The sequence below is a fragment of the Monodelphis domestica genome, chromosome 7, assembly GCF_027887165.1.
Source record: "Monodelphis domestica isolate mMonDom1 chromosome 7, mMonDom1.pri, whole genome shotgun sequence".
Lineage (NCBI taxonomy): Eukaryota > Metazoa > Chordata > Mammalia > Didelphimorphia > Didelphidae > Monodelphis > Monodelphis domestica.
In genome coordinates, this window is record NC_077233.1 from 95,314,779 (window position 1) to 95,336,362 (window position 21,584).

A 21,584-nucleotide genomic window follows, 5' to 3' on the forward strand; every position below is an offset into this window, starting at 1 on the left:
GTCTCCTTTAGCTCTAATACTCTATCACTTGTTTTTACATTCCTTCCGTTTGTGCCATGCTGGTTGCTAGTGTACTGTCGGGACTGTTAGAAGCCTTCCCAGTTTAATTGGTTTCATCCAGAGCGTACATTTGATTTATACAACCTTTAAGAATCCAGGGTCACCTCCACACCACAAGGAGGCACCAAAGGAAGACTTTAGTGGTGATAACAATGGAATAAAAGGGAAAATAGAAGAACTTATTTGCTTTGGGTCCTTTCTTGATTGTTTTCTTTTTCTTTTACTCTTTATTAGCCTTTCAGTATTCTCTATTTTTTAAATGAAAAAATTTTAAATTAATAAATTTTTTTCCCTTCCACCACCTCCAACCCATTGAAAATGAATAAAAGAAGGCCCAAATCCTTGTTACAAATATGCATAATTCATTAAGAGAAGACATCTGTTCCTGGATAGGGTGATCCTTGAGGAGAGAGACATCTTCTGTCTGTAGTTTTACCTCCAGCACCATGAATAGAATAATCAATTAATCTGTAAACATTTATTAAGTGTCTACCATGTGCTGGTGATATAAAAAGAGACAAAAGGAAGACCCTGCCTTCAAGGAGCTTATCATCTAAATGGGGAAATTAGTGTAACCCTTCTCCTATATCACATCCCTTTAAGTATTTGAAGACAATAATTATGATTCTATTCAGTCTTTTCTTTTGCAGGTTAACTAAGTTCCACCAATTGGTTCCTTTAGCCAATCTTTGTTGAAATAGGAGGGAACTCTACAATTAAGATCTCACACAGACACTGCAAAAAATTGATTTGGGGACAGCTAGGTGGCTCCGTGGTTTGAGAGCCAAGCCAAGAGATGGGAGATCTTGGATTCAAATATAACCTCAGACACTTCCTAGCTGGGCAAGTCACTTAATCCCAATTGCTTATTCCTAACTGCTCTTCTGCCTTGAAATCAATACTTTGTATTGATTCTAAGATGGAAGGTATGGTTTTTTTTAATTGATCTAGAACATTGCTCAGTGAGTGAGATTAATGGAGAATCAGTGTTTCCAGGGGAGTTAGGTTATCATATCATGTCATATCATGTTTTAGGAGGAATGATCCTCAATTCTCATTTCCCCCTCAATATCCTGCCCACTATGAGTGGATTTAGAAAGCTTTGTTGCTGTTATTTTTAATATGGTTATGATCAAAATATAGGTTGTTCAAATTCAGCTTTATTTCTTATGCATCACTTTATATGTGTTCTCACACAGTTCCTGTTTTAGTCATGGAATTTCAGAATTTTTTTTTTTGTGATATAAAAATATTCCATTGTCTCACTATGCCAAAACTGATTAAGTCATTCTCCAGTCAATGGATATGTTGATTATTTTCAATTTTTCAATATTCTTCATAAAAAGTTTTTATTAAAAGGTTGGGTTTTTTTTTTAACAGTTAGGTTATTTCTTTTTTTTTTGTCACATCCCCTTAGTTAATGAACCCTTTGAAGGCAGGAGGGCCCAATGTATTTCTTAACGAGAATTAGCCATCTTGGTATCTTTTCCACCAAAAAGTCTGAAAGCTTTGAACACAGGGTTTGATAATGATGAATGAATGAGAATGAATAACTGAATGACAGTGAGTGAATGAACAGAGAATGAGTGAGTAAGTGAACCACACAATTTAGTGTGGTTCCATCTTGGCTGCATTCCATCTTGTATTGTTATGTGTTTCATGGATGTGAGTTGATTTCTCAACTAGGCTGGGAACATCAAAGAACAGTTATTGTATCACCTTTTCTTGTCAAGCCTTGGATATAAAGACTAGTCCAGGTCTGGGAAAATAGGAGGCACACACAGGATATTGTAAACAAAAGTCAAGTTTTATTTCATTTATTTATTTCATTCTATTAGTATTGGAACCTGCATCTCCCATGGTGAAGTGGGGTTGGCTGAGTGATGACATGGGGAGAGAGGACCGAAGGGAGGGGCCTCCTGGCCTCCTGCCCCTCATCCTGCTATCCTAAGAATCAGGCTTCTCAGCCCTACACTGGCAGTCCCAGATGCAAAGGTGAGTTAGTGCTGGAATAGAAACAGAACTCACTGGCTAGTTCATTGGCTGGCCCTGAGGCTTATGAAGACTTCAAGTATTTCTCCGGGGAATGGAAAGTCAATGGTTTTCGGGGGAAAGGAAGTCAAAGGTATCCTCAGTGAAAGTACCAGGACCTTGAAAAAGGGAATATCTGCTCTGAAACTCCCCTTCATCTCTCCACTCCCCAAACCTAATTTTAGGAGAGTCTCAGAGTACAGAGGACCTAGGAAATCACTTGGACCTAGAAGATAATTGACCTGGAAGTAAGAAATCAGGTTGTGGTGCCAGGAAAGTGAGAACAAGTGAGCTAGAGCTTACCCAATGCCCATGAGCCTGGTTTTGTGTTTCCCAGAGATGTGAATTTGTCCTAGTCACTAGAGGGATTACTTTTCTGGGTATGTAAGGAGAGAGGAGATGCCATAAAATGTCATTTTAGGGTGGCTCTAGGGAGGCAGAATCCTGGGTTGGTTTTGTTAATAATTAAGAGTTATCCCCTGCCACCCACCAACTGTGTTTCCTCTAGGCTAAGATCTTTGCCTGTTGACTGTGTTGTGCTTGACTAGTCCCTTCCTTTCGTCTCTCCAGCGGTATAATCGGCTATGCCTGAGGAAACTTGAGTCTGGGAGACAATCTCAGCCCTTTACCGGAGAGAGGAGGGAGGATTCTGGCATCCCTAGAATCACCTTCTAGGCATCTCTATACTCTTGAAATAATGCTGAATTCCTCCAGATCCTCATTCCATCTCTACTCTCAGTCTTCCACTCCCCAAGACTGTCCATTTCTCTTCCCATTGGGAAGGGAATACTTGCTTCCTAGTCCCAAGATTTATAGACCATCCAATCTGGGAAAGGCATTGAAGAGTGAATGTGGACTGACAGATCTGGAAGAAACCCTAATAATTATCAAATGTATCCTCTCTATTTTATAGAAGAGAAAACAGGTCCAAAGAGGGAACCAATCCACCTATGATCACACAACTAGTCAGTAAGACAGTTGGGATTCACTAGAACCTGTGGTCAGGAGAGCCTAGACCAGACACACACACACCCACACCTCCACTTCCTTCTACTTTCTGTTTCATCACCTTCCTCCATGCCTTGAAAAATCCATTTTGTGCCTTACCCCTATACTAACAGGAGGGTTTATGCTTAATGAGGGGTCAACTAAGGCATTAGCTGGTAACTCATATGTAACTAACAGGTATAAAGTATAAATGCTTTCTAGAGAACAGAGAGACCTTTGGAAAGCTAAGGAGCCTTTAAAACCCAAAGCAATCAAGAGATGATGGTAGAATCTCAAGCACTACAACAGGTAGTCAGAGGGAATGACCCTCAAATTACACTGTGAAGGCAACCTCTTCTCTAACTCTTTCTTTTTTTAAACCCTTACCTTCTATCTTTGAATCACTACTGTGTATTGGCTTTATGGCAGAAGAGTGGTAAAGGCTAGGAAATAGGGGTTAAGTGACTTGCCCAGGGTGTCACAGCTGGGAAGTGTCTGAGGCCAGATTTGCATTTAGGACCTCCCATCTCTAGGCCTGGTTCTCAATCCACTGAGCTAGCTAGCTGTCCCCTCTCTAACTCTCTCTAGGGACAGTCATGGGAAGAGCATTGCTTTGGCTTTAGGTCATAGCCACATGGGCTCCAAAACCTGTTGGACTTACTTCTGAAACTTCTCAGCTCCTGGGGGCCTCTAGAAGCCATCCTTTTATCACTATTTTAATTCCCTTCTTTTTAACATACCTTTCTTTTCCCCTCTCTCTCCAGCCTGGATCCTGACTCTTGCTGGGATCTGAGAGGAAGCAGGAGAGAAAATGGGGATGATGCCAGGCAGGTCCTCACCACACTCACCAAATCTTGTCTCTTGGATCATGGTAAGGATACCACAGTGAATTTTGCTTTCCCCAAAGAGTGTGTCTTGTTGCTTTAGGAGGGAATGGGAATGAGGATAAAAAAGGAACTCCTACCTCTTCCCAGATGGGGGGACTGTAATTCCTTCCCCGAGGCTTCCCATGCTTTAGACAAACCTCTAACAAATACTAGTCAGGGCAAGAATACCCTTTGCACAATTAATGGGGCCATGGATAGGCTAAAAGACTGTACAAACACGTGGTAATATGGTGAAGAGATAAGGTCAATGATCAATTAGCTGCCCAGTGGAAAGATGGCAACAAGACTCCTAATGCTGAGAATCTCCACCACATGAATCCATCATTTATGTTTGACTTGGGGATGTATTCTGTGGTTCTTTCCAAGGAGAAAGGGGAGAGGGAGGGACTCTTTATCTTTTAGTTGTCTGGCTCAGATAGAGATTAAAATAGGTCTGCCTTCCCTGATCACATGCCAATGAACAGCCAGGAAAAGACAGAACCAAGGACAGAGACACAACACTCTAGGCATACTGCTCACTCTGTGGATGAGTTTCTACCTCAGCTCTTACCACAAGGAAAAGCAGAAGGTGAATTTAATGTGCGATCACTGAATCCCAGACCCTAGATGGCTCTTTTCCTGTCCCCCAGAAAACCTAGGGTCCTGTGACATTGAGCTAGAGGGGATTTGAGACAGCCTCTAGAAGCTCACCTGAAATCTAAACCCAAATCTTGCCTCCCAAGCAATTGTGCTTTTCTCTATACCAGTGTGCCTTAGAGGCAGCCTTACCATTTCCAAACTCAGATTCCCTTATGAATGGTTCTAGAGAGCTGGCAAAGGGGCGTTCCCAGCAAATTATGAACCCCAGGATGTCTGCCTCTTCCTCTTCCATAGTTCTATAGGGGTCATGGTCATATGGAAGTTGTGTCCTTTTTCCTAGATCATACTACCTGTAAAAGGGTTTCTTTTGCCATCTTTAGAAAAGATACATCTTCTAAAAGAAAATTGTGATGACAATGGGTCAAGTGAGCCTTAAATTTAAACTCCATTGCTTCACCTCAGAGCCTTGATTCCTGGTATTCCCCAATTTCCCCACCCCCAAAACTCAGAAAGGGGGAGGCAGGTTGAGTTGCCACCCACAGGGTTTAAATCACAGTCACAGGTTACAGCTAGTCCAATGCCTTCATTTTACAGAGAAGGAAACTGAGGCACAGATAAGGGACATGATTTACCCAAGGTCACACCAATAGGATAACCAGTATCCAAACCCAGATCTCCTGACTCCAGGACCAATCCTTTTCCCACTATCCCACATTTCCTTATTTCTCCTCAGTCTATGAACTAATGCACTTCTGGGTTACAAAACCAAGGCCCACTTTGGGACTGGGTTTAAGGTGACGTTGGGTCCAGTTTGGGGGAAGGAATGGAGGCTAGGGGTCATATTAAGGTTGACTCTTGGCTGTCCTCTTTCCCCCCACCCAGAGGTCTTCATATCCATACAGATGTCTTGCCATCTTTGCTGCTGACGCTGCTGCCTTTCTCCGAGTTGGATTTGGCTTTGGCCCCTTGCTGCCCTGGGGCACCATTGGAATGATTCTGCTCCACAATGGTGCCTGCCGAGGCTGGGCTGTCAGTCCTTGAAGGCAGTGGCCCGACCTGAGCTGTATAAGCAGGAAAGCCGTTGCTCCTGACCCCAGGGGCAGGGTCCTGGGTGCCAGCCTGATGATGAGTAGCTCGGAAGGCAGCAGCCAGATCCATGGGTGGAGGATTCTCCTCTGAGCCAGGGCCCTGAAGCTCTTGCAGCTCCTGCAGGACGCCATTGGCCAGGTTCTGCTCGTGGGCCAGGAGGCCTCCAGGCACGAGGCGCCCGGCTGCCGCTGCCCTCTCATTCCTGACCACCATGTTGTACTCAGGAGGGCAGGAGATGTTGCGAGCGTACAGGTAGCCATGGGGTAGCTGCCGGGGCGCGGGTGGGGGGGAAGGATAGCCGGCCGAACCCTGGTCGCGGCCCCCGACCCTGCGGCTCCGCACCGCATCCTGCAAGCTGCCCAGGCCCAGGTGGGCCATCTCACAGAGATTCAGGATGAGGCACAGGCAGCTGACCACGTACATCACCAGGAGGAAGACAGTCTTCTCTGTGGGCCGAGACACAAAGCAGTCAACGGTGTGAGGGCACGGATCTCGGCTGCAGCGGAAGAAAGGTTGCACCTCGAAGCCATACAGGAGGTACTGCCCGACCAGGAAGCAGATCTCAAAGGAGGCCCGAGCCAACAGCTGGAACACGTAGATCTTCATCAGCCCCTCCTGCTGGATCCTTCGCCTCCCATCATGCTTCTGGTTGGCAGGCCCGGCCTCTGGAGCCCCCTTGCCTTTCTCCCCCGCCAAGGCCTCCTTTTCTTCTTCTTCTTGCTCTCTGTCCTCCCTGCTCCCATCGCCAGCCTCCTCTTCTTCCCCCATGCCAGCCCCAAGGCCAATCATGGGCTCCTCCTCTCCGCCATTCGGGGTGTCTGCCCAGCCCGGGTGGGCCATGGGCGGCAGCCTCCTCCTCTGGGGACGCCTGCGGCCCCCGCGGCCACCCTGGCGCCCGCGCCTGGCCCGGCGCCGCTCCTCCTCCGAGGCTCTCGCCAGACGATGGATGGCATAGCCAAGGTACATGACGGACGGCGTAGAGATGACCACGATCTGGAAGACCCAGAAGCGAACGTGGGAGAGGGGGGCAAAGGCGTCATAGCACACGTTGTCGCAGCCCGGCTGGCGGGTGTTACAGGTGAATTTGCTCTGCTCGTCCGAGTAGATGGACTCCCCCCCTACTGCGGTCAGCACTATCCGGAAGACGATCAGCACGGTCAGCCAAACCTTGCCCACAAAGGTGGAATGGTTGTGGATCTCCTCCAACAGCCTCGTCAGAAAGCTCCAGCTCATGTTGGTCATAAGGGCTGATCAGTCAGGACCTGTGACATGAGAGACGGCAAAGAGAAGGCATGGGAGCCAAGAACGAGAGAACCGGAGCTGGAAGGAGCCTCGGAACCCACGTCCACACTCCTTTCTGCAGGGCCTGACATAGAGCAGATGCTTAATAAATGTCTGTTACATTGGACGGAATCCTGGCTTTCAAACTGTAAGCAAGTCAGTACCCCCTCCCTCTTCCCCCCTGAGACTCAGTTTCCCCATCCATAAAATGGGAATAAAAACACCTGCACAATCGACTTCACAGGGTCAATGTAAGGAAAGCATTCTATAAACGTCTACGTATAAGTGTGCTAGAAATGTGATTTATTATAGCATGCCTTATAAATAGCATTCCAGCCTCTGCTCAAATTCTTCTAGTAATGGGGCCCTCCTACCTCTGGCACTCCCTGATTTGTTTTGAGAGCCCTTCTGTCACACTTTCTTCAATGCCACCTATATGGGCTCCTTCCTCCAACCCAGTGTATCGATCTCTTACAGTCCTCTCCCTGCCTCCTGATTTGTTAGAGGAGGGCAGTGATTCTGACCTCCCTTTCCATTCCACTCCAACCTCCCTTTAGCTTTTGACTTCTGACTTGCTACTTGTCCATTTCTTTTCTGTAGAGACTCCTTCACTTCCCTCAACTCCAATTTCACCCACCTGCCAGGGGTCTCCCCTCTCACTTCCTTGCTTTATTTTTCCTCCCCTTCCAAACTTAGGAGGTCCCAGAGTGTCAGGGATCTCTCTACATCCCTCCTCAACCCCTAAGGAGTCATGTGTATCTCCTGGAGTGCTTATCCAAATGCCATTCAGCTTCCCCCTTTGAGAATGCTGGAAACTGAGTCTGAGGAGGGGATTCTAGATCTTCTAGTCTTCTTATTGTCTGGGAAGAATCAAGGTAGGGAATGAATGGTTCCAAGGACTAGAGAGAATCAGGGTGGAGGCTGAGGGGCAGGAGGCTGAGGAGTTAGAAGTCTCACTCTTTAAAAATTTGAATTGTGAGTCATTATCATGGACAGATGGGAAACATCAACCTTGTGTCCCTGGGGTGTTGAGAACCTCCTAAGAAGCCTCTCCACTGAAAGAGCTTAGACGTCCTTGATCCTAGCCTTACCCACTCAGGTCCTCTGAATCACCACAGGATTCTCTTTCTTTCTGCCACTGAAGGTAGGGAGAGGGGAGACGCAAGGCAGAACAGAGCCAGGCATGGCAGTCTGGTATAGTAAAAAGAGCCGAAGATTTGAGACCAAAGGCTCTGGTTTCAAATCCTGACTCTGTCACTTAGAGAACAGTGGGCAAGTCACTCTCTCTAGTTAGCCTTCAGTTTCCTCAATGGAGTTGGATCAGATTGGCAAAGATGACAAGACAGAAATGGAAGATAATTTGGAATTCTATAGTAATAGTTGCTAAATTGTATATACTCTCTGGCCCAGGTATACACTACCAGGCATTAACTTTGAGGAAAAAGACAGGAGGAAAGGAGGATGCTATATATAACAAAACATAGTAGCATTTATTGTAGTAGCAAAGAACTAATAAGGAAGGAAAGAAACAAGCCTTAATTTATGCTTGTACCTACTGTGCGCCAGGTACTATGCTAAGGGCATTATGCATATCATCTCATCTGATTCTCCCAACAATCTGCTATTTTTTTATTATTATTTTATATATATAATTAATATAATTAAATTATTATCCCTTAGTGAGGAAACTGAGGCAAACAAAGGTTAATTGAGTTGCTTAGAGTCACCCAGCTAGCAAGTGTCTGAGGCTGTATTTGGTCTCGGGTCCTCCTGATTCCAAACTCAGGCACCCATAGATTGGAGAATGGTCAAATCAATTGTGGTATATTAATGCAATGGAATACGATTGCATCATAAGAAATGACAAATGGGAAGAATTATATGAACTGATGCAGAGAGAAGCATGCAGAACCAAGAGAACAATTTTCCACAGCGACCACAATAATGAAAAGAAAAACAATTCTGAAAGACTTCAGAACTCTGCCTAATGTAATGACCAGCCATGACTTCAGAAGGACTAAGTCAGCTAGGTGGCACATTGGAACACGAGTTCAAATCCCATTTTCTGGCACATATTACCCATGTTACACTTAGCAAGTTATTTAACTTCTTTTAGCCTCAATTTCTTTGTCTGTAAATGGGGGTTGGACCAGAAGGTCCCTTCGGGATCTGAATCTATGACCCTATGGTGAAGCCCATTTCCCATCTCTTCTGAGAAAAGGTGGTGTACAAATGAGAAAAGGTGGTGTACAAATGAGGAATCAGGCTTTTTTTTTTTTCAGGCTGATATGCTGAATTTGTGGTTTAACTCCTTATGAGGGAGAGGAAGGGAATTTTTGGTTTTAAAGAAATCATTAAAACGTTTTAAAAATAGATGTTCTCAAAGGAAGTCCCTTCTCATTCTAAACCCCCTGCTCCCGGGGCCCTCCTGCCCTTCCCTCAGCCTGGATGCCACTCAGTCCAGTGCCCTGAAGGTGTCTCCCACAGCACACCCACCCACCCACCCACCCACTCTTCCTGGAAAGTTTCCTGCCCTCTCCCTGGCTCGCCCTTTAGAGTGAAAGGTTCCTAGAGACGAGGCAAAGATTCCAGAAGACTTTCGCATAAAACGTGCGTGCCAGGAGTCAGGGAACCTTGGGGGGGGGGGGGGTGAGGCTGCCCCTCTCTGCTGTGGCCCCCCAGCCAACCTTTACCTTCTCCATCAGAATTTCCGAGCTCGAGAAAAAACAAACCAAAAAAATAAATAAATAAATAAAAATAAAACCAAACCAGGCTAACCCAGAAGAAGAATCTACATATCCGGAGAGCCACAGACAACCACTGCGAGTGACTGACGGACCTAAGCTTACATTTTCCTCAAAGAGACACAAACAGACCAACCCAGTTAGCCGGTCACACACACACACACACACGGAATGGGAGGGCCAGGAACATCCCAGAGCAGAGGGGCGCTTGGAGTGGGGTGTCCCCGACCCCGAGGGGGCAGGGGAGGGAGGGAGTGCTACTCACAGAGTCATGGTCCTCCCGGATCCCACTTCCAAGCCCGCTCCCGGGCGGGCTCTGCAGCCTCCTAGCTCGGCCCCGCCCAGCCAGCCCAGCCCTGCCCTGCCCAGCCCCAGGCACAGCGAGCCAAGGCTGTCCCTGATTCCGCCAGCTCCCAGCCGGGTCACTCTGGCGGCAGAAGAGAGGAAAGAGTCATGGGCTAGGTGGGATCGATAGAACCCCAGGTCTAATCGGGGCTCTGCCTAAACTCACTGCAGGAACTTGGCCATATCCCCTCTCTGGGTCTCAGTTTCCCTGCCTGTAAAACGAGAGGACTGGACTTCGCGGTCCTTGAGGTTCCCCTGAGATTTGACTCTTCTGAATCCCGGAAGAGATCCCCTAAACTCTAAGTCAAGTAGTTCTGGAATAGTGGAACTGGGGGAGACCCAGACCTGGGCACATCCTCACCCCACTCAGTCCCAGAGCTTCCCAGGAAGACCTTGGCTTCTCCGGGTTCTCCTCCTACCTGTCTGAATGGTACTTTTCAGTTTTGTGTGTGTGTGTGTGTGTGTGTGTGTGTGTGTGTGTGTGTGTGTGTGTGTGCTGGATCCTTATCCATATCTTGTCTTCTAACTATGGATATGACCCAAGGTTTTGCCCTGGGACCTCTTCTTTTTCTCCGTTATCTCTCCTGGTGATCCCCTGGGTTCCCCTGGGTTTAATGATCATCTATATGCAGATAGCTCCCAGATAGCTCTGTTTCCAGCCCTTTCCACTCCCCTGAATTCCAGTTCCCCTTCACTAATGCCCCATTGAGTATCTCAGGATATGTTGTGGGAAAGTATTAGCTTTCCCACAAAACCCATCCCTCTTCCAGTGTCCTGTTTCTGCACTGTCCCATCCTTCTAGTTATCCATATAAGCCAATCAGTGGCCAAGATTTGGTTCAACCTCCACAATGATGCTCATATTTGTCCCTTTTTCTACACACACACACACACACACACACACACACACACACACAGAGCTTTCATCACCTCTTGACTATTGCAATAGACTCTTAATTCCCTTTAAACCATCCATCATACAGCTACCAAAATGATATTCCTAAGGCACCTATCCGAGTCTGTCTGTCACCCCTGGGTTCAGTAAACTCCAGTGGAATTTCTAGAATCAAAAGCAAATCACTGTGTTTGGCACTCAAAGGGCTTTATAACCTGGTTCTAGCCTGGTTTTTTAGGTTTATGTATTACCCTGGGCAAGTCACTTAATCCCATTTGCCTCAGTTTCCTCATCTGTAAAATGAGCTGGAGAAGGAAATGGCAAACCACTTCAGTCTGTTTGCCAAAAAAATCCCAAACAAGGCACAAAGAGTTGGAAGTGACTGTTAGATGGCTGAAAAATGCAACATATTACCTCCCTTCTCTCTATGGCCTTCTTGCTCTTCCTCACATACATATAGCATGCCATCTCTAGTGTCCACGTCTTTGGATAGCTGTCCTGTATTTCTGAAATGCCCTCCCTCCTCTCCTTGCCTTTTAGAGTTCCCATCTTGAGCAGTCACACCTCAGATGGGTTCCTTCTCTCATCCCCTATCTTGTCCTGCTCTCCTCTTGGCCCAGGTGCAAAAATTCTTTGTTAGGGCTCTGGAAAGTATGTAGGATCATGGAATTTTGATCTGGAAGGAAAGTTAGAAATCATCTAGTCTAACCCCCTTCATTTTATGGATGATGACTCTAAGGCCCAGAAAGTTGTATGATTTACCAAGGTCACACAGGCAGCAAACAGCAAAGCTAGAATTTTTTTTTAACCCTTACCTTCCATCTTAGAATCAATAATGTGTATTGAATCCAAGATAGGAAGATTGGTAAGGGCTAGGCAATGGGGGCTAAGTGACTTGCCCAGGATCACACAGCTAGGAAGTGTCTGGGACTAGATTTGAACCCAAGACCTCTTGTCTCTGGGCCTAGACCAAAGCTAGAATTTAAGCCTAGATTCTTTGACTCTAAACCCACCACTATACCATATTGCTTCAATACTCTGGCAAAAATCATACTTCTCTTCTATGGTTTAGATCTATATCTATAGATGCCTATGGGACACCTCCACCAGGATGTCCTAGAAGATATCTCAGACTCGACATTGTCTAAAATCAAACTCATCCTCTTCCCAAAATAGGGCAGCTGAACTTGGATTCAAAAGGTCTGGAGTTCAAATTCTGCCTCAGACATTTGTTACTTGTGTCTGTTGGCAGGTCACCTAGCCTCTTTTTCCTCATTTGGAAATTGGAATAATGAGGACATCTACTTATTAGGGTTGTGGTGAAGATCAATTAAGATAATCTCATATAATGCTTTGCAAACTTCAAAGAGCTATACAAATGTTAGCTATTATTTCTACTGATCCCAATGATCCAGACTTGAAATCACACCACCTTGACTTTTCTCCTTTATTCCCTAATCACTCTCCCTCCATAACATCTCTTAAATTCATTCTTCCTTTGCCAGCTCCAGCTCTCTTCACTTCTTGCTCTGGACGTTGTGGTTTTTCTTTTTCTAGAAATACTACAATAGATCCTTATCAGGTTTTTCTGATTTCAGTCTTTTTCCTTATTCCAGGCTTTCACACACATCCTACCATATTGATTTTCCTAAAGTGCATCTCTGATCGTGTTGCTCTTATGCTCAAGAACCTTCGATGACTCCCTTCTTACTGAATAAATGGCATTTATATAGCACTTTACAAATATTATCTCATTTGGATCTCACAATAACTCTATGAGGTAGATACTAACAGTACCATTTTTGATATTTTGTAGGCAAGGAAATTGAGACTCAGAAAAGTGAGATAATTTGTTCAAGGAGTTTCGTGTGAGACTTGAACACAGGACTTCCTGACTTTAGGACCAGCACTCTACCCATTACACTCTGCTATGCCAAGGCTTCTCAGCCTAGAATTCAAGGCTCTTCATGATCTGGTGCTAATATACCTTCCAGCATTATCTTCTTTTATACATGTAGCTATAGAATTATTTACATAGTTATAGAACTGTAGACAGTTAGAAGTTGGAGAGATCTTAGAAATAATCTATTCCAACCAGCCACTTCATTTTTACAAAGGAGGAAACTGAAGATCAGGAATGGGGGAAGTGTCTTGCTCTAGGTCATAGAACTGGACAGTAGCAAAACCAAGTACTTGAACCAAGGTTTCCCTGCTCCTCTCCTACTACACACACAGAACTGCCTACCCTAGGCAAGTCAATTCACTGGAATTCTCAGACTGCAAAATCTCTAAATAATACCAAGTCTTTCCTTCCTCTCTCTCTTCCTTCCTCTGTCTCTCTCCATCTATCTTTCTTTCTTTCTTTCTTTCTTTCTTTCTTTCTTTCTTTCTTTCTTTCTTTCTTTCTTTCTTTCTTTCTTTCTTTCTTTCTTTCTTTCTTTCTTTCTTTCTTTCTTTCTTTCTTTCTTTCTTTCTTTCTTTCTTTCTTTCCTTCCTTCTTTCCTTCCTTCTTTCCTTCCTTCTTTCCTTCCTTCTTTCTTTCTTTCTTTCTTTCTTTCTTTCTTTCTTTCTTTCTTTCTTTCTTTCTTTCTTTCTTTCTTTCTTTCTTTCTTTCTTTCTTTCTTTCTTTCTTTCTTTCTTTCTTTCTTTCTTTCTTTCTTTCTTTCTTTCTTTCTTTCTTTCTTTCTCCTTCTTTCCTTCCTTCTTCTCTCTCTCTTCCTCTGTCTCTCTCTTTCTTTCTTTCTCTCTTCCTCCCTTCTTTCCTTCCTTCTCTTTCTCTCTTCCTCAGTCTCTCCTTTCTTTCTTTCTTTCTTTCTTTCTTTCTTTCTTTCTTTCTTTCTTTCTTTCCTTCTTTCTTTCCTTCTTTTTTTCTTTCTTTCTTTCTTTCTTTCTTTCTTTCTTTCTTTCTTTCTTTCTTTCTCTCTTTCTTTCTTTCTTTCTTTCTTTCTCTCTTCCTCCCTTCTTTCCTACCTTCTCTTTATCTCTTCCTCAGTCTCTCTTTCTTTCCTTCTTTCTTTCTTTCTTTCTTTCTTTCTTTCTTTCTTTCTTTCTTTCTTTCTTTCTTTCTTTCTTTCTTTCTTTCTTTCTTTCTTTCTTTCTTTCTTTCTCCCTTCTTTCCTTCCTTCTTCTCTCTCTCTTCCTCTGTCTCTCTCTCTTTCTTTCTTTCTCTCTTCCTCCCTTCTTTCCTTCCTTCTCTTTCTCTCTTCCTCAGTCTCTCTCTCTTTCTTCTTTCTTTCCTTCTTTCCTTCTTTCCTTCTTTCTTCTTCTTCTTTCTTTCTTTCTTTCTTTCTTTCTTTCTTTCTTTCTTTCTTTCTTTCTTTCTTTCTTTCTTTCTTTCTTTCTTTCTTTCTTTCTTTCTTTCTTTCTTTCTTTCTTTCTTTCTTTCTTTCTTTCTTTCTTTCTTTCTTTCTTTCTTTCTTTCTCTCTCCCTAACCTTCTGTATCTGAGACAGATGACTGGTAAGGGCTAAGCAACTGGGTAAGTGACTTGACCAGGGTCAAAAGCTACAAAGTGTCTGATATCAGATTTGAACCCAAGTCCTCCTAACTCTAGCCTAACTGGCTCTCTAGCCACTGAGCTACCTAGCTGCTCCAGCAAGTCTCTTTTCTAGAGAGCTTTGAGGTTTGTAAAAGCTTTCCTCCCAGGACCCTTGTGAGGTGGGTGGCAAAAGTGTTATTACCCTCATTTTACATCTGAGGAAACTGAGGCTCAGGAAATAAAAGAAAGTCACCTAAGGTCACAGGGCACTGACCAAGCTCAGACCACTCAGAGGATCATGTGAGACAAGGGAGGAAGAAGTCATGTGTGAAGGAAGGTTTGTGTGTGCAGCCTATCTATGTCATGATAAATGTCACCAGGGAAAGTAAACAAAGAAGAAAAGAGATTCAGCTTTTGCCAGTTTGTGGAGAAGGCCAGCCCAAGGTCGGGCTGACAGCACCAAATGATGGTGTGTATGTGAGCAGACCGTGGTGTGTGAAGGATGGATCACCTTCTAACAGCCCAGAATCTTGGTTCTGTCCAGACTTCTGAGCGAGCGCCCCTACTGGGGCTGATGATTTGGATACCAAAAGGTTTCTCAGTTTCTTGTGCCGAGTGAAGCTCCAAATGCCTGAAGGATGGAGCCGTCAGGGAATAGGAAAATGTAGACTTCAGGGGAGGGAATAAGGAAGATTGCTCTCTTAAGGACTGGGGTGCTCCCTTGTCCAACTGGGCTCCTAGCCTGGATCTCCACGCTCAGAACAGGGACTTTCCTGCCTTGAGCTTCAGCCCTTCCTCAGATTGGTGGCTCCCTGAAGGCAGAGCCAGAGCTCCCCTTCCTCAGAGGACTGGCAGCCCAGCTATGGCCGGGAGGTGGGGGTAGGGGAGAGAGAGAATTAGGTCTGGAGTTGGGGGTCCCACCCTCTTCTTGCCTCTAGTCAGTGAATGCTGAGGGGCAATGCACACAGTCACGCACCAAAGCACACGTTCCCCACGCACAATCTCGAGCCCACACGTGCTTCACGCAAACATCCACACAAGGATGCCAAGATCACTGCTTTCCACACACAAAACCACAGCCAGGGAAACACAGTGTTGCCCACACATGCCTATCACCACACGGAGAGGCACCCAAAGGAACAGCCACACACAGATCCAGCCCCAAAGATTCAGCCCTTCCAGGGGATCCTGAACGTCCCTTCATCCCCACCCCTTCCAAATACCTGCTCCAGGGTGGCTCCGTCCAGGAGAGGAGAGGAGAGAAAGAAGACAAATCCAGGGCTGGCTGGAGAGATGGCGCTGTCCTTGCTCTCCCTCCCATGGATGGCCGAGAGGGCTGAGGGATGGACACATTTCCTGACCCTATTTATGTGCCCACAACCCTGCTCCACCCCTTCTGCTCCCCTGCCTGAGGTCCTGGGGAAGGGGGAAGGGCTAAGTAGAGTTCCTGGGGAAATGGTAATGGGCCTCCTGAATCCAGGGGAAGGCAAAAAGACCTCAGAGAACACCTACTTAGAAACCTCTCATTTGATGAATGGGGAAACGGAGACCAAGAGAAGGGCCCAAAGAAAATAGATTCACACACAGAGCCAGGATTAGAATCCAAGTTTTCTAATTCCAAACGAAATGCTTTTTTTCACTCACTATAGTATGATGCCTCTTGAGTCTAACCAAGACTCAGATCTGCAGGGGTCCCCTGCAAATCCAGAGGGAGCCAGCCACTGACTTCCTTAAGGCTCCCCCAAATCCTAATGGTGCCAACGGCCATGGCAGGGCTTGAGGAGATCCAGAAATGCCCTTTCTTCAAACATATGCCTCAGGACACAATTCTGCACCTGTGTCCACACCCCTCCACCCATTTCCCCAAGATTTCAGGAGCACCAAGCTCTGTTTAGAGAGCTTATCGATTCTGATCATCCACACCCTTCTCAACTGGAAAGTTCTCTCTCTATTCTAACCTTCATTTTGACAGTTACGTTGAAAGATCAACTTCCTCTGGCCCCAGTGCCCATAGGTTACAGAAGGCAATGGATCACAAGCTCCAAAGGAGACCATTCTGTGGCTCCCCCCACAAACAGTCCCCTATTCCAAAATAATCAGAGAGAAGTTACAGGATCAGAGAAGCTGAGTCCCAGAGGTAAGTGACTTGTCCAAAGGCCACAGAGGTAGAAAGTAGTAGAGTCAGGATTCAAAATCATGTTCCATCACTCCAAGTTCAATACACTGCACTGGACCATAATTCCACCAGTATCTCAGGATGCTGAATATAGAATGTCGGAGCTGGGAGGGTTCTTAGACCATGAAATGTCAGAGATGAGAGGAACCCCAAATAAGGATCATCTCATTCAAAGCACTTATAGTACAAAGGAGGAAACTAAGATACAGAGATGGCAAAGTCTCCCTAAGGAGACCCAGAATCAGACCTGGAACCTAGATGTCTACCTTCCACCAAAGAATCAATACTATGTGTTGGTTCTAAGGCAGAAGAGCAGTAAGGACTAGGAAATGGGGGTTAAGTGACTTGCCCAGGACTTCACAGGGCTAGGAAATCTTTGAATTTTCAGCCAGATTTGAACCTAGGAACTTCCATCTCCAAGTCTGGCTCTCTATCCACTGAGCTACTTAGCTGCCCCCACTCGCTCCGCGACGAGGTGTCTTTTCAACACTTTAGTTCAACAAGAGTCTTCTGAGCCATTGTGTTTTGTTCCTCCTTCCATTTATATCAAGTTTCCCAACTCCAAATTTCAGACTCAAAAATATGTTTGCATATTTTGGAGAGAGAGAGAGAGAGAGAGAGAGAGAGAGAGAGAGAGAGAGAGAGAGAGAGAGAGAGAGAGAGAGAGAGAGAGAGAGAGAGAGAGAGAGAGAGCATTGCTTCATCTCATTTTCTCCAACTCTAGGAACCTTTCCCATTACATCAAATTGCTTTTCAAGGTCAGTAACACCAGTTATATCCTCCTGAATAGCCTTTTCCCCCTACCCCCTCTTCCAAGATAGAGAAAGGGAAGAGAGAGCAATGGTTCCCATTTTTAGGTAACCCTCAGATTGAGTTGTCAACAAGCGCTTATTAAGCACCTACTATGTGCTAGGAATTAGACTGAGTAGATGAGACAAGGTACAATCCCAGAACTACTAAGATGGAGACTTCACTAGTAGTAGCCAGATGATGTTATGGACCTAAGAGTTCAATGGACATTTCAGAAAAGAATGGAGTAGCCAGTGGTGATCAGTGAGATCAGCCTTCTTGGAGGTGAACTGGGAGTTGAGATTTGGAGATGGAGAAGGGCAGAGTTTGGCATGAAGGATGGGAAGGGAAAGGGTTTCACGTCAGGGAATAAGTCTAGAGGAGTGGTCTGCCTGCTGGCCTTTTTTCTTGCCTCCCTTCCTCATGGCTACCTCTGTTCTGGCCATCTTCGCCTCTTACCTGTACTATTATGATCATCTACTCCATTCTCTTTGCTTTCCCTTTCCATCTGGTACATGTTGTCCAAGTTATTTTCATGGACTCTTGAGGTCATGACATTTCCCTACTCACAGACTTTCAGGCAGCAGCTACCCACTGCCTACTGAGTAAACTCCAAACTTCTTATCCTTATCCTTGTCTTTACCAAAGCCTTCCCCAAGCTGGCTCCCCATTACTCCTCTAGCCTCATTCATACTCTTCCCCTTGGGACATTTACACAGCAGCCAAGCAGAAGTCTTCCTCATTCCCTGACAGCCACCCCACTGTCTCTGGTCCAGTAGTGGCGGGCAACTTTCTCCCATGTCTCAAGTGGATCCTCTCATTACTGGCCCTTCCCCCAGTCTCCTAATCTTTGCTTGTGGACATCCTTCCCCTTGGTCAGAGACCAATTCAGGAGCCTCTTCTGTTCCCCCAGCATAGAAGAGGAGACGAGTCTGAGAGAGTGACAAGACTGGCCCAAGGTGAGAAAAGTGGAACAGCCTGGACTCAGAGCCGGGTCTTCTGACCCCCCAAATGATGCTCTCCCTAATATATCAGGTCAGTCTCGTTGTGTAATAAATATCTGTAGAACTGAATTGAATTGACCTCTTTCAATATGTGCTCCCCCACCCCCCTGCCCCAACTCTTGTTTCTCTCCCCGGGGAAGCACTTACTGTCCTCCAATCACAGCGCAAGTATCAGAAGGAGACAGTGGATTATCATTTTAAAGAGAATCCTGGAGAAAATATTGGTTTTCACCCAAATGGATGGAACACTAATGGTGGCATTTCAGGCAGTATGACAGGCCACTGAAGTATGTGTGTGTGTGTGTGTGTGTGTGTGTGTGTGTGTGTGTGTGTGTGTGTGTGTAGATGTACATTTGCCCTTCTGGTTCCTCTCACACTATACTCAGCACCTGGGCCATTTATCAAGCTCGCTGGCCTTAATGGGATGGGAAACCTGGCCCTTCCCTCGACCCTCTCAGCTGTTGTTTGGCCCTTGGACCATTCATATCCCTGTGTCTGCCCTGTAGGCAGCCAATTCTATTCCACACCCCTAAAGACCCTAGAACCAAGCTGTGTAAACAGTTCTAACAGGACCAGGGCGGAAAGGGACCTGCCCCAACCTCCCTGGCCCAGGGTAGCAGCCCCCACCCTTACCCAATACACAATGCTGGGAGAATTTTTATGAATGAGCAGGACCCAGACCTGGCCTCTCCTTCCCTCCCTCATCCCTCTCCCCTGCCAACCCTATCTCTTGTTCTCACTTAGCATTGGGCGAGAGCCAGAGAGCTCATGGATCCCCCCTTCCTGCTTGCCCTCCTTCTCATCCCTGTCCCAGTAACAATGGTGACAATTAGGGGAGAATGACCACTGTAGGGGGACTAATGGGAGAAGGGTTAGTGGAAGAGGGGATTAAGTAGAGATGAGGTAGATGGCAGGAATGGTTCCATTTAAGTCATGATAATAATCATAATAACAACTTACATTTCTTTAGCTCTGAGATATAGATGTTTTCTTAAAATGTTTTTTTTTTCCACAAGAGTATCCCCATTTTACAAACAGGGAAACTGAGTTTCACAGAAGACAAGTCCCTAAACAAGAGCTCTTAGCCATTTTTATGTCTTGGTCCCCTCTGGCAATAAAGGGAAGCCCTTGGACCCCTTCTCAGAAAACTGTCTTGAAGTATATAAGATTAGGTACAAAGGATTACAAATGAAACTGTCATTCCTGGCTGATAGGGGCTAATGAGACAGAAAGATTGAGTAATATAGCAAAGCTTTATTGTGGGAAAGGGGAAGGGGAAGGGAAAGCAAGGGGGAAGCCCCCAACCTATAGGTGGCTAGGGGTCCCCACCATGGTAGAGAAGGGGGCAATCTTTTATAGGATGGTAGTCCTCTTTCAATTTTCAATTCTTTGTAAGTCAGTTCTTTTTAAAAAAATCATGTGGGGGGGGCAGCTGGGTAGCTCAGTGGATAGAGGGCCAGGCCTAGAGATGGGTGGTGAGGTGGTGTCCTAGGTTCAAATCTGGCCTCAGACACTTCCCAGCTGTGTGACCCTGGGCAAGTCACTTGACCCCCATTGCCTAGCCCTTACTGCTCTTCTGCCTTGGAACCAATATACAGTATTGATCCTAAGATAAGGTAAAGGTTTCAGAAAAAAAAGTTAATGGACCCCAAGTTAAGAGCTCTTACATCCAGGATATAGTCTCTATTTTCCTTATGTACCTTTCTACACAGGGCTCAAAGCCTGTATTTTATATGGGAATTGAATTCTTTCTAAAAGACAAAATTGTTCTAAGACCAAGGATACATTAAAGAGGCGTCCAGAGCAATTACGACTTGAGATCCAGACTCAACATGAATTTCCGTATCTAAACTCATGTCCCTGTTGACCCAGGCCAGTCCACACCAATCCAACCCAATCCGATTCAGTTCAACAAGCATTGAAGTGCCTACCGTATGCCAGCCATGTGTAATAGAGAAGCTGGGATGCAAAGACAAAATGAAAAGTCCTCCCCATCTGTAGGTGGTTTACCTTTTGGAGGGACCCAGTGACAAGCTTCTAGACCTGGGACCAATTTGGATCTAACAGAGCCAACAATAATAATAGCTCCCCCACTCAATAGCAATTTCAGACTTACATGGCCATCACCTTGGCCATTATACCCCAAGATCATGGCGCCTTTCCATCAGACTTACAGCTGAAATCTCCTCTCTTAGAATGTGGACTCCTGAATGGCAGGGAAGCTTATTTTTCTCTTTGCACCTCCAGCTCTTTGCATAGAATTTTGCCTATAGTAAGTGCTTAATAAAAGCTTTTTTTTTCATTCATTTATAGCTTATATTTTCAAAAGATTTTACAGTTTATAAGCTTTTTTCACATATTATTTTATTTTATTTCAGAGAAGATCTATGTATATCGATCATATATATAATATATATCCTACATATATATTACACATGTGTGTACAGGAATCTGTTCCACATCCCAGGAGTTAAAAGCATGGCACCCACCATGATCAGGAAAATCCGAGTAAAAATTTTCAGCTCTTCCTTCATACCAGAGAAGAAATCTGTTTTTTTCCTTTGTTTTAATGTGGTATTTACAGTAAAAGGAATTGTGTATATTTGTGGTATTGGAAGACAAAATATGTTGATATTATAGAATGCTATCCATACATTTTATGCATTTCTAAGTTTTTAAACTTTTTTGTGTCATCTGCTGGCCTTTGAGTGTTGTTGAAGGCTTCCTTCTGGCCCTCAGATCTCTGCAGCTTCCTTCTCCAGGCCTGAACTCCTTTGCTCAAGGACAAAGCCTTCCATTTGCCCAGTTAGAGAGGAGAAGGAGCCTGTTATCCTGGAAGGAATCAGGAGACTTGGGTTCAAGCACCAGCTATTTATTTTACTAGCCATGGGACCTTGGATAAGTCATCCATTTGCTCTGACCCTCAGTTTCTTCCTCTGTGAAATAAATGAATTAACCTGGATCGTGCTTGGGACCCCTCTAATTTCTGACATTCTCTGTTGTAAGGACATTCTCTGTTATCAGATCTCTTCTAGCTCTGTTAGTATGGCAAAACAACATGTTGGCATTGCAGTCAGGGAGATTTGGGTTCAAATCATACCTCTGGGGAGCAGCTGGGTGGCTCAGTGGATGGAGAGCCAGGCCTAGAGATGGGAGACCTGGGTTCAAATTTGACATCAGACACTTCCTATCTGTGTGACCCTGGGCAAGTCACTTAACTCCCATTGCCTAGCCCTTACCA

General features: G+C 45.2%; 1 protein-coding gene across 3 annotated transcripts in view; it reads right to left on the reverse strand.

Moving 5' to 3' along the window:
• Positions 1–1,848: 1,848 nt before the first annotated feature.
• The window catches only part of GJC2 (gap junction protein gamma 2), a 45,946-nt gene continuing 26,210 nt past the window's right edge, over positions 1,849–21,584 (reverse strand). Inside the window, exons 1-2 of one of the 3 annotated variants that reach the window (XM_056805165.1) lie at positions 15,598–16,752; positions 1,849–6,895 (exon numbers count right to left, since the gene is read on the reverse strand). In XM_056805165.1, the coding sequence (XP_056661143.1) occupies positions 5,433–6,875 (1,443 nt within the window). In that variant the 5' untranslated portion in view covers positions 6,876–6,895; positions 15,598–16,752 and the 3' untranslated portion in view covers positions 1,849–5,432. Of the gene's footprint in view, positions 6,896–9,923; positions 10,014–15,597; positions 16,753–21,584 lie in introns of those variants that run through there. The other 2 variants (XM_056805164.1, XM_056805166.1) reach the window with 2 other exon arrangements.